This window comes from Panthera uncia (genome assembly GCF_023721935.1).
Source record: "Panthera uncia isolate 11264 chromosome A1 unlocalized genomic scaffold, Puncia_PCG_1.0 HiC_scaffold_17, whole genome shotgun sequence".
Lineage (NCBI taxonomy): Eukaryota > Metazoa > Chordata > Mammalia > Carnivora > Felidae > Panthera > Panthera uncia.
In genome coordinates, this window is record NW_026057577.1 from 109609720 (window position 1) to 109622866 (window position 13147).

Below are 13147 nucleotides of genomic sequence, written 5' to 3' on the forward strand. Positions count from 1 at the left end.
CTTTTCTGTCACAGGCTTGCAGATCCCAAGTTAGGCAGACTTTTCCACCCTCCCTCCCATGTTGGGATGCTACCTGCCAGGTCTTAAAGAAGCTCCATTCAGCTCCCTCAGGACTCTGGAAAGGCATGGATGCAAGCCTCTCCTTTCCCCTCTTGCCCCCGGAGTTTAACTCTTCCTTGTCTTTGAAGAGCAAGGCAACTGGAAAAACGAGTCTTGCCTGTTTCCTCCAGGAATGCTCTGCACATCTGGCTGGCAGCCAAGAAGCTCCTGGGAGTCAAGACTCTCACGGGCCTGCCCGGCAGCAGCCTGCTGTGTCCAGCCTCACACTTTGCTTCTGGAAGGCACTTTGGCAACGAACCTCTGCCTTCCCCTACTCCCCTTCCCCCTTCTCCCTCTCCTTAATCCTGATGAGTCTCCACTTTGAACTCAGGCTGGAGTTCAGGGACAAGCCGTGTGGGAAACAGCACAGGACACAATGGGAAACGCGGCAGGTTTTAGAGGGGCGAAGCACTCGTTCGTGGCCAGTTCAACAATTCCCAGGGACTAGTTCTTTCCTGGCCCCCACTATGTGAAAGGGGGCAAGACATGTTCCCCCTCCGGGGCTCTGCTTTGCCATCTATGCACGAGGAGTGGGGTCAGAACTCTGTGTCTCAAAGCCCCATTATAGCTCTGACATTCCAGGGGTTTGGGAGTTACAAGATGAGTCAGAATCGGGCTCTGTCCAAAGGGACTAGCAGTGGGACAGGGGCAGGTGAGTCTGGGGTGGAAGAAGCAGTCCTGGCCTTTAATGCAAGGAGCCCCAGGTCAAATTCTTGCTTTGCCTCTATCTAGTCATAAGGCCCTGGGTGGCTCCCTTCCCTTGATGAACCTGAGTTGCCTATTACCGATAATAGCCAATATTATGTTACAATTTCTATGTCCCAGGCACCCCCGCTGGGTCATTTACCTTTGTTGTTTCACTTAATTTCACACCAATCCAATGAGGTAGATAATATCCTTATCCCCATTCTATGGAAGAGGAAACCGAGGCTCACAGAGGTCAAATAACCTGAGCAGAAAATCACCCAGCTGGTAAGCGGTGGAACCAGGGCTGATGGCCAACCAACCGGAGGCCAGGCCTGTGATCTTGGTCACTTTGTTTTTTTCTGCAGCCCCTGCACATGCAGACACAACTCACTTTGGCTGGAGCTCCACCTTGATGGATGGGGTCTTGTAGGAAGTACTTAGAGACAGAATGCTAAACTTGGGTACCTGGTTGAAATTATCCCACCATCACTGGGGAGCCATTGAAGGTTCTTTGGGAAAAGGAGTCAAGTGGTCAGGACTATGTTGTATCTGCTAGTTACCCCTGAGAAAGCATTCAAATTAGTCTGTTAGTGTTTAGATACACTAACAGGTATCTCAACCTGAGCACTATTGACATTTGGGGCTGGATCATTAGTTGTTGTTGGGGGGCTGTCCTGTGTGTTGCAGGGTGTTTAGAAGCACCCCAGCCTCGATCCACAGATGCCAGTAGCATCCTCCCCAACAAGCTGGGATAGCTGACGGTGTCTTCAGACATTGCCGAGTGTCCCCTGTGGGGCAAAATCATCCCAGCTAAGAACCATCGCAGTAGGAACCATTTCTTTCCTAACTCATACTTTTTTGTGTGTGTGTGCGTAGGGCTTCAGGAGTTTTTCCATCATGATTATTGCCTTCTGGGGCTTTGTCATTTTCTTGCTCCGCTGTACAACCTGTGAGAAGCCCCGAGAAGGGATCCCCTCCTCCTCCGCCTGGCGCTTCACACACTCTCTTTATAATGCGACCATCTACGAAAACTCTGCCCCCAAGACCTACGTGGAGAGCTCCGTGAAAATGGGCATTTACCTCGCCGAGCCCCAGTGGGCAGTGCGGTACCGGATCATCTCCGGGGACATGGCCAATGTGTTTAAAACAGAGGAGTATGTGGTGGGTGACTTCTGCTTTCTGAGAATAAGAACAAAGAGCAGTAACACGGCCCTTCTGAACAGGGAGGTGCGAGACAGCTACACCCTCATCATCCAAGCCACGGAGAAGACCTTGGAGTTAGAAGCGTTGACCCGGGTGGTGGTCCACATCCTGGACCAGAATGACCTAAAGCCCCTCTTCTCCCCGCCTTCATACCGAGTCACCATCTCTGAGGACATGCCCCTCAAGAGCCCCATCTGCAAGGTGACCGCCACAGATGCGGATCTGGGCCAGAATGCCAAGTTCTACTATGCCTTCAACACAAGGTCGGAGACGTTCGCCATCCATCCCACCAGCGGCGTGGTCACCTTGGCTGGGAAGCTCAACGTCACCTGGCGAGGGAGGTACGAGCTCCAGGTGCTGGCTGTGGACCGCATGCGGAAAATCTCAGAGGGCAACGGGTTTGGCAATCTGGCTGCCCTCGTCATCCACGTGGAGCCTGCCCTCAGGAAGCCCCTGGCCATCACCTCGGTGGTGGTGGCTCCGCCAGACAGCAAGGAGGGTGCCACCTACGCCACCGTCATGGTAGACGCAAATAGCTCCGGCGCCGAAGTGGACTCGCTAGAGATAGTTGGGGGTGACCCTGGAAAGTACTTCAAAGCCATCAAGTCTTACGCCCGCGGCAGTGAGTTCAGTTTGGTGTCTGTCAAAGACATCAACTGGCTGGAGCACCTTCATGGATTCAACCTCAGCCTGCAGGCCAGGAGTGGGAGCGGGCCTTCTTCTCATTCCCAGATCAGGGGCTTTCACCTACCCCCTTCCAAACTGGCCTCCCTCAAATTTGAGAGGGCTGTTTACAGAGTGCGGCTCAGTGAGTTTTCCCCGCCTGGCAGCCGCGTGGTGATGGTGAAAGTAACCGGAGCCTTCCCCAACCTGCAGTATGTTCTAAAGCCGTCCTCAGAGAGTGCAGGGTTTAAACTTAATGCTCGCACTGGGCTCATCACCACCACGAAGCTCAGGGACTTCCATGACCGAGCCCACTACCAGCTACACATCAGAACCTCACCGGGGCTGGCCTCCACCACCGTGGTCATTGATATAGTGGACTGTAACAACCATGCCCCCATCTTCAACAGGTCCTCCTATGATGGCACCTTTGATGAGAACATCCCTCCAGGCACCAGCATTCTGACAGTTACTGCCACAGACCGGGATCATGGGGAGAATGGATACATCACCTATTCCATCACTCGTCCGAAAGCTGTGCCCTTCTCTATTGACCCTTACCTGGGGATTATCTCCACCTCCAAACCCATGGACTATGAGCTCATGAAAAGAATTTATACCTTCCGGGTGCGGGCATCAGACTGGGGCTCCCCATTTCGCCAGGAAAAGGAAGTGTCTATTTCTCTTAGGCTCAAGAACTTGAATGACAACAAGCCTATGTTTGAGCAAGTCAACTGCACTGGGTCTATCCACGAAGACTGGCCGGTAGGAAAATCACTAATGACTGTGTCCGCTATAGATGTGGACGAGCTGCAGAACCTAAAATACGAGTTTGTGTCAGGCAATGAACTAGGGTATTTTGATCTAAACCATTTCTCTGGAGTGATATCCCTCAAGCGCTCTTTTATGAATCATACTACTACTGGTCAACCCATCAACTACTCCCTGAAAATTACAGCCTCAGATGGGAAACACTATGCCTCACCCACAACTTTGAATGTTACTGTAGTGAAAGATCCTCGTTTTGAGGTCCCTGTAACATGTGATAAAACAGGAGTATTGACACACTTCACAAAGGCCATCCTCCATTCTGTTGGGTTTCAGAACCAGGACTCCAGTGATGAGGACTTCATTTCCTTAAGTGCATATCAGATCAATCATCACACGCCCCAGTTTGAGGACCACTTCCCACAGTCCATTGACATCCTTGAACGTGTTCCTGTCAACACCTCCCTGGCCCGCCTGGCAGCCACTGACCCTGATACTGGATTTAATGGCAAACTGGTCTATGTGATTGCAGACGGCAACGATGAGGGCTGCTTTGACATTGAGCTGGAGACAGGGCTGCTCACGGTAGCTGCCCCTTTGGACTATGAAGCCACCCGTTTCTACATCCTCAATGTAACAGTGTATGACTTGGGCACTCCCCAGAAGTCATCCTGGAAGCTGCTGACAGTGAATGTGAAAGACTGGAATGACAATGCACCCAGATTTCCTCCTGGTGGGTACGAGATAACCGTCTCGGAGAACACAGAAGTTGGAACCACAATTGCCGAGTTGAAAGCAAAAGACGCCGATTCCGATGACAATGGGAGGGTTCGCTACACTCTGCTAAGCCCCACAGAGAAGTTCTCCCTCCATCCCCTCACTGGGGAGCTGGCTGTCACAGGACACCTGGACCGGGAATCAGAGCCACAATATATACTCAAGGTGGAAGCCAGGGATCAGCCCAGGAAGGGCCACCAACTCTTCTCTGTCACTGACCTGAAAATCACATTGGAAGATGCCAATGACAACTCTCCTCAGTGTATCACGGAACTCAGCAGCCTGAAAGTCCCAGAGGATCTGCCCCCCGGGACTATTCTAACGTTTCTAGATGCCTCCGATCCTGACGTGGGCCCTGCGGGAGAAGTGCGTTATGTCCTGTTGGATGATGCCCACGGGACCTTCCAGGTGGACCCGATGACTGGCGCGCTCAGTCTGGAGAGAGAGCTGGACTTTGAGAGGCGGGCTGGATACAATCTGAGCCTGTGGGCCAGTGACAGTGGGCGGCCCCTGGCCCGCAGGACCCTCTGCCACGTGGAAGTGATAGTCTTGGATGTGAATGAGAATCTCCACCCTCCCCGCTTTGCCTCCTTTGTGCACCAGGGCCAGGTGCAGGAGAACAGTCCCTCGGGAACCCAGGTGATGGTAGTGGCTGCCCACGATGATGATGGTGGCTTGGATGGGGAGCTCCAGTACTTCCTGAGGGCTGGCACCAGTCTTGCAGCCTTTAGCATCAACAAAGACACAGGTACTGGGAGTGGGGTGGACGGGAGTGCCAGGTGCTTGGAGAGGATGGGCCTAAGGGGATCAGGGGCTGTCCTGAAAGAAGACAGGCTCCAGGCTAAAAAGAAAAGGCAATAAATAGGGACTCTCCTTCTTGTCCCTTTTATTTTATTTTAAATTAATCTTTATCATACTGGAGATATATATATATATGTGTATATATGTGCACACGCACGCATGTGTGTGTGTGTGTGTGTATCCATTGAAGTCAAATCAGCCATCTCACTAGCATTTGTGTATATACTTATACACACACATAAACATACAGTATATGCATATGCTTATAAAAGTAATGCATCATGGCTATAAATTTTTATATATAATTTAAAAATGAATGTTTAAAAAAATTTTTTTTTAGAGAGAGAGAGACAGTGGGGGAGGGGACAAAGGGGGAGGGAGAGAAAATCTCAATCTGTCTCCAGGCTCAGTGCAGAGCCCAATGCACGGCTCAATTCCACAAGCCTGGGATCATGACATGAGCTGAAATCAAGAGCTGGGCGTTCAACTGAGTGAACCATCCAGATGCCCCTAAATATGAATGTTTTTTTGTGTGTGTGTCCCATCTCCCTGGATATAATCTTTATTAACAATTTGGTCTATAATCTTGTAAATTTTTCTTCTTCGTGTCTGACATTTTATCACTGTTCATTTTATTATATGAGAAAATCATACAAAAGACACTAATTCTGCAACACTTTTTTTTTCACGTAACACCAGGATCTCTTACGTATCAGTACCTGTATTTTTCCTCCTTTTTTAATGGCTGCATTTTATTCTATCATCTAGCTGTAACATCCTTGATCATATACTTTTACTCATATGCATGAGTCTCTATCGGAAAAACTCTTAAAAATGCCGTTGCTGGGTCAAAGGATAATGCATATTTTCAATGTTAATACATAATTTCTAAATTACCCTTCAAAAAGTTGGCACCAACTTATTTACTCCCTTTTTTTAAAGTTTATTTATTTATTTAGAAAAAATTTTTAATGTTTATTTCTTTTTGAGAGACAGAGAGAGAACAAGCAGGGGAGGAGCAAAGAGTGAGGGAGACACAGAATCCGAAGTAGACTTCAGGCTCTGAGCTGTCAGCACAGAGCCCGACTCGGGGCTCAAACTCATGAACCATGAGATCATGCCCTGAGCTGAAGTCAGACACTTTACCAAATGAGCCAACCAGGCACCCCAAGTTTATTTATTTATTTTGGGAGAGAGAGAGAATGAATCCCAAGCAGGCTCCGCACTGTAAGTACAGAGCCTGACCCAGGGCTCAAACTCACGAACCGAGAGATCATGACCCAAGCTGCAATGAAGAATTGGATGCTTAACTGACCGAACTTCCCTATTTATTCCTTTTAAAGCTTCATAGAAAATAAGTACAATTCACCAAACACTCACAAGCACCTTCTGCTTGTGAGATTCTGAGAGTGACACCTTGGGGGAGGTCCCAGGTGAATAAAGGTAGGTCACTGTCCTCAAAGAGCTTACAATCTGATGGGTGATTTATTTCCAGGGTGAAGGGCAGGGTGATGTGGTAGAAAGAGCATTAGACTGAGAGTCAGTTAAAAGAGACTCTGCTCTTCAGGCCCACTTGCTACACGATCTTGATCAAATCACGTTCTCTCTCTGGGCCTTCGTCCCTCCAGCTGACAAAACAGTGAGATTCCTTCCGCTCTGTCCCACGACAGCTGTGAGCATGGGCCTTGTCCTCTGGCACAAGTCCTTCCGGCTGAGCGTGACCCATGAGAACTTAGGGTGCACCCCTCTTGTGCTCACTGTCGGACTCTCGACTTCTAGAACAGTGCTGGCCCATAGTAAGCAATCTGTGGAGCGAGCGAACTGAGGCATGAACTGAGGTCTCTAGAATCATAAGGATGCTGGAAAGGGGAACAGCAATTTAGTCATCAGGTCCCTAACCTTTAAATGGGTATCTATACTATTTGAAACTTGAAGGAACCGGTTTAAGGACAACTGTCACGGGCTTATCTTAGCAGAGAACGGTTCTGAGAGGCTCTATAGCAAGGCTACGACTTGCATGCATTTAACTCAGCAGCTCCCACACCACATCGACAGCAGGTCCCTTTTCCTGTGGAACGCTCCTGTTTCCACAGTATCGCCCGGGGACTGTTAGGTAAGGTGATTCCGAAAGCTACTGTGAGCTCTAAAAGATTTGGGGTTTGGTGCTCGACTGTCCCTAGGTATGATCCAGACTCTGGCACCCCTGGACCGAGAATCTGTGTCCTGCTACTGGCTGACGGTACTGGCAGTGGACAGAGGTTCCATACCTCTCTCTTCCGTAACTGAAGTCTACATTGAGGTTATGGATGTCAACGACAACCCACCCCGGATGTCCAGGCCGGTGTTCTACCCTTCCGTCCGGGAGGATGCCCCCCTGCACACCTCTGTGCTTCAGCTGGATGCCTGGGACCCGGACTCCAGCTCCAAAGGGAAGCTGACCTTCAACATCACCGGTGGGAACAATATGGGATTCTTTGTTCTTCACCCGCTCACAGGTAAGGACCTCAGGAGTGTGGCTGAATAGGAGTCTCTACCATAGTGCTTTTCACAGTTTGGTCTTGGACCAGCATCCTCAGCATCACCTGCCCACGTGTTAGCAATTCAAATTCTCAGGCCCCACCTTACCACAGGCCGGGGCCCAGAAACCCATCTTTTATTTAACAAAATATCCGGGGGATTCTCAGGGGTGCTAAGTTTGGGAACCACTGCTGTGCGGAGTCTATCTCTCTGGGAAAACAAGAATATATTGGCTTTCTTTCCTTGGGGCCTAGGAAAGCCAAGCAGGATGCCTGGGTGGCCAGGCTGGGACTATTTCAGATCTCTGAGTGCTCCCAAACTGACCCCTCCCTCGAGTCACAGCCACAGATCCAATCTCTTAACCCTAGTTCTAAACTGATCTCAAGCCTGCCCACAGAGCGGTGGCAGTGGAGATCCACTCCAGTAGAGTCAACCATCTCATAAACATCTATCCTTGGCCCAAGGCCATCTGGGGCAAGACGGTGGGTGGTACATAGCCCACAAAGGCGTTTTGTTTGGCTTGTGCAAGTTTTAAACAATGATTTTTCAAGTTGTTGCCAGCGTTTAAAAATTAGAAAATTCCACAAAACACTCCAGATTTCCGGTGGATCGTAAAGAACTAGGAGATCTGGCCACACTGAGCTCACATTTGCACAGGGCCTCAACTACCTGAAGCCAACAGCAGCTCTCCATGCAGAGCAGGTGCCTGTCCTCTGGTCCCCATGGGCCCTTCCTCCCTCTTGTGCTAACCTCAGCCTGCTTCTCAAACTGAGGCTACCTGCCTGGCTCCTGTCGCTGTTGGAATTTGAGAGCCAGCTCCCGCTGCTGTGGATATGTCTCCAAACCACATCTTTCTCTTAGAGGATGGACAGCGATATGATAGCAGAGAGGGCAGACGCTCTCTCCTCCGAACCCAAGATCCTATTCTCTGGCTCCAATAATTCATTCTTGGAAGGACAGAACCCTGGCGAGATTGGAGGAGGTGGAAAGGGAGAAACTAGCTCCCCATCCTTAAGACAGAAGGAAATGAGGAGGAGCAAGAGGCTGGAAGTCCTGGGACAGACGGTGGGTGGAGGACGCAAGTATCTATTTGCACAGGGACATTGGTTTGGAGCCTTTCCTGTTAACCTTTGATCTCAAGGAATGGATTAGTCCTTTAAGAAGGATCCTTTCACCCTGGAAAACAGGCCTAAGCTGGCTCTCACTGGGCCCATCCTGTCCCCCCCCCCCCCCCCCCCCCCCCCCCCCGACCTTGCAGAAGAGAGAAGAGGTCTCTCACCTAAGGCATTGGCTTCCCAATGTCTTCCAAATCCCCATCCTGTTTACTGTCAACAGTTCCCTGACACAGGGTCTGGCAAAATGCCCCAGAGAGCAGAGATGTCCTTAGTCTTCCTGCAGTTGAGGAGAAGACATTTTAACCAGCACGAACATTTAAAAATAAAATAATAAGTCAGGAGTGGAGGCCCCAGACCCCCTTTCTTATCACCACCATTACATCATCCCATTTCCCTGCCTGGATACTTTGAATGGTTCCCCCACATCCCTAAGATAAAGCCAGATCCTGCCATGTCTCCCACGCTGCGTCTGACATGGTCTCTGTGGACCTTTCGGGCTTCATCCTGCCTTTCTTCTCCTACCACTCTGGTTCCGACGACATGGCCTGTTTCAGTCCGTGCCCTCTCCTGACACATGGCCTTTGCATACACTGTTCATTCTTCCAGAAGTTTCTTTTCCTTTCCTTTAGTCTGGCTAACTCCCACTCCTCTTTCAGATCCCAGCCCAGCCATTCTTTCTTTACAGTTTTTCCTGACACTATAATACATCTCCCAGCTCAGTCTACTTTTTAAAAAAAACATTTTTTTAATGTTTATTTGTATTAGAGAGAGAAAGACAGTGCGTGAGCAGAGGAGGGGCAGAGAAAGACAGAGACAGAATCTGAGGCAGGCTCCAGGCTCTGAGTTGTCAGCACAGGGCCTGACACGGGGCTCGAACTCATCAGCCATGAGATCATGACCTGAGCCGAAGTTGGATGCTCATCTGACTGAGCCAACCAGGTGCCGCCCCCCAACTTAAAAAAAATAATTTAATGTTTATTTATTTTTGAGATAGAGAGCACCAGTAGGGGAGGGGCAGAGAGAGAGGCGGGATCGGAGGATCCAAAATCAGTTCTATGCTGACAGCGGAAAGCAATGTGCGGGGCTCAAACTCACGAACCATGAGATCATGACCTGAGCCGAAGCTGGACGCTCAACTGACTGAACTACCCAGGGGCCCTTACTCCTTTCTTTTTTTTTTTTTTTTTTAGTTTATTTATTTTTGAGACAGAGAGAGACAGAGCATGAACGGGGAAGGGGCAGAGAGAGAGGGAGACAGAGAATCTGAAGCAGGCTCTAAGCACTGAGCTATCAGCCCAGAGCCCGACGCGGGGCTTGAACTCACGGACCGCGAGATCGTGACCTGAGCCAAAGTCAGACGCTTAACCGACTGAGCCACCCAGGCGCCCCTCTCCTTTCTTTTTTAAACACTTATCACAGAACATTATATTCATGTGTGTGATTATTCCATAAATTATCTATGTCCTCCACTAAACTTCAAAGGCTTTCTAGAAAAGGAACCTTGATTGTTTTTTCCTTCTTTAATATCTTCAGTGCCTAGCACACAGTAGGACTTCAATAGATAAGAGAGTCATTAATGAATGAATCTCTGCCAGCATCGACCACCTCTAGTGAAGCCCAAGCTTCATTCCTTTGTTCAACAAATGTTTAAAGGTGTCTGCCCTCATGAAGCACTTAAACTATGTGCTGTGTTGAGATGTGAAGATAATTAAACACAGTTTGGGGCCTTGAGGAATTCAACCCATCAAGAGCATGAAGATCTGGGTATAAAAAACTAGAGAGCCAGTGCGAACGAGCCCATTGTAAGATATGTGTAGATGCGGTGCCACAGCCACCCAGAGGAGAGGGAGAGTTGCTCAGTGTGGTACAGTAGCAACAGCTTCATGGAGCAGGGGTGGCCATGCTGAGCTGAAGGGTGAGAGGGACTGACGGCAGTCTGCAAGGACACCTGGGCAAGGAGAGCGACTGGAGCAGTAGCTAGCAGGGAGGAAGGGACAGCAAGTAGGGCAATTGTCTAAATGCAGATCCCATTCCTCCTACTTATTTTTTTAATTTAAAAAATGTTTATTTATTTATTTTTGAGAGAGAGAAAGAGAGAGAGAGAGAGAGAGAGAGAGAGAGAATCAATCACAAGCAGGCTCCACACTGTCAGCACAGAGCCTGATGCAGGGCTTGATCTCATGAACCATGAGATCATGACCTGAGCCAAAATCAAGGGTCAGGCAGGTGTTTAACCCCCTGGGCCACCAAGATGCCCCAACTTCCTTCACTTATTAACTGCAAGAGGTAGGTAAAGTTACTCACCTGCTTTATGCCTGACTTTTCCCACCAGTAAAATGGACATGATGATAGCTACCTCCTGTGTAATCGTAAAGATTAAGTGAGTTAATCAATATAGATCTATACAGAGCTGGACACGGAGGACTGTTGGCTGTTGGGACCCTGAAGGAGAGGGAGCTGCAAAGGTGGTTGGAGTAAGATCTAGACTGTGGTAGGGCAGGGTGAATGGAGTAGAAGGATCTGGAATCCATTAGAGGTGGAATCAACAGGTGTTGGAGAATCACTGGATGAGGGAGAGGAAAGTCAAAGATGGGCCTGAGATGGGTGATGGGAAACATTTGTTTGGGGAGGAGAAATGACGAGGGTCCACCTCATGCCAGGAAGGATCCTCACACAGGACCCATGGGGGGCGGCTTTGCCATGTCCCCATTCTACACGGCACTCCCTGGGAATCCTGACGCTGACCTCAGAGAGAGGGATGAGGCTGACAACAGAGGCAATGATCCAGGAAGCCATAGGCAGGAATTCCAGGGACACTGGCCCTTAGAAGGTCTGGGGATGCGGTGGTGAGACAAGGGAGAGAGAGAGAAGAAAAACCAGAGACAGACAATGTCGGATATTCAGAGAGGTAAATAAGGGGAGGGAAGAGAGGAAGAGAGGGGTAAGGAAGAGAGAAGGAGGACGGTGAGGGATAAATGACAGAGAGAGAGAGAGAGAGAGAGAGAGGAGAGAAAGGGACAAAAGGGGACGGAGAGAGAGAAGCAGGAGGAAAGCCAGGACTGAGCCAGAAGGAAGGTTTACTAGCTGAGGCCCTTTTGTCCCTGCACTCCTCCTGGGGGGCCTGGGATCCTGGGCCCTTCCCCGTCAGGCCCCTCAGCTTGGGGATGAGCTGAGTGAGGTGACCTGGGACAATATTCACACTGGCCCAGAGAAGTGTGTCTTTCTTCCCTGACTGGAAGGGCCTTTAGCTGTGGGGCTTTCCAGGAACCTTCTCTGCTCTACCCCCCCCACCCCCCCCCCATGCCTGCCCTCAGTCAGGGAAGAAAAAGGGTGACTTGGTTCTACCTCACAAGGCAGTAACACTTCTCTAACAGAGGCCACCCCTCACACATGCTCCCATTTCCAGCACCGGGAGTCTCCACCCAGTACCAGATCCCCTCTCCCCTCACTGAGCCCCCTTCCTCACACTCCATTCCATGACTCCATCATTTAATTGCCTAAACAAGATTAAAAAAAACTTGCTGAAAGTTTCAGATGACCCACTGACCCCTGCCTGCTCTGCTTTCATTCAAGAGACCTTTCCTACCCAGTGCTGATGCATCACCTCTAGCATCACCTCCATCTTGACTTTCCTGATGGCGGTAGACAGCTGGCACCTTCTCTCCTCTCTGGCCTCAGATGCCTGCAGTTTGTAGCCATAGTGCCACAGGAAATCAAAACTAGACTCACAGATACCCAGATCCACCTTCCTCAACTTACAGGCAAGCTGAGAGGAGCCAGGGAACACAAGCTGCCTCCCCGCCCCCAAGCTCCCAATAATACATTGCGCACAGATCCCTCCCCCCCCTTTTTTTTACTATTTCTTTTTTTAAGTTTATTTATTTATTTTGAGAGAGAGACAGAGAGAGCGAGTGGGGCAGGGGCAGAGAGAGAGAGAGACAGAATCCCAAGCAGGCTCTGCACTGTCAGCGAAGAGCCCAATGTGGGGTTCGAACTCACAAACCATGAGATCATGACCTGAGCCAAAATCAAGAGTCAGATGCTTAACCAACTGAGCCACCCAGGTGCCCCCACAGCATCCCTTCTAATGGTGAAAGCTGGACGTAGGTGGGAACACCCGCGGATCCCATGGTCTCTGCTGTACTCTCCTTCCTCACTTCCCCTTCTCCTCCTTCAGGGCCCCATTTCCCCTTAATGCCTTTGCTCTCCAAAGACCAGAAAAATTCTGCCCTAGGATTTAAATGTATCCGTGAACACACTCTCAATAAAGTGGCCCTGGGAGCCCTTCGCTCAGGTGTGCCTCCTTCCGCCTCTCCCCCAGGTCTCCTATCCACAGCCCGGCAGCTGGACAGAGAGAACAAGGATGAACACATCCTAGAGGTGAGTAATGGTGGTGAACTCATTCACTGGATTCAAAAACCTCCTGAAGGAGGCCAAGCAGAAGCTGAGCCAGGCCTTGGGGCCACACGCGCATCTCTAAGTAATGTGACTGAGGCTCAGGGCGGAGGAGTTTCCTA

General features: G+C 50.0%; 1 protein-coding gene across 1 annotated transcript in view; it reads left to right on the top strand.

The window, feature by feature from the left end:
* Positions 1–1683: 1683 nt before the first annotated feature.
* FAT2 (FAT atypical cadherin 2) overlaps positions 1684–13147 on the top strand; it is a 62126-nt gene continuing 50662 nt past the window's right edge. The window contains exons 1-3 of the mRNA XM_049647960.1: positions 1684–4945; positions 7179–7493; positions 12952–13010. Coding sequence (XP_049503917.1) covers positions 1684–4945; positions 7179–7493; positions 12952–13010 — 3636 coding nt within the window. The remainder of the gene's footprint in view (positions 4946–7178; positions 7494–12951; positions 13011–13147) is intronic.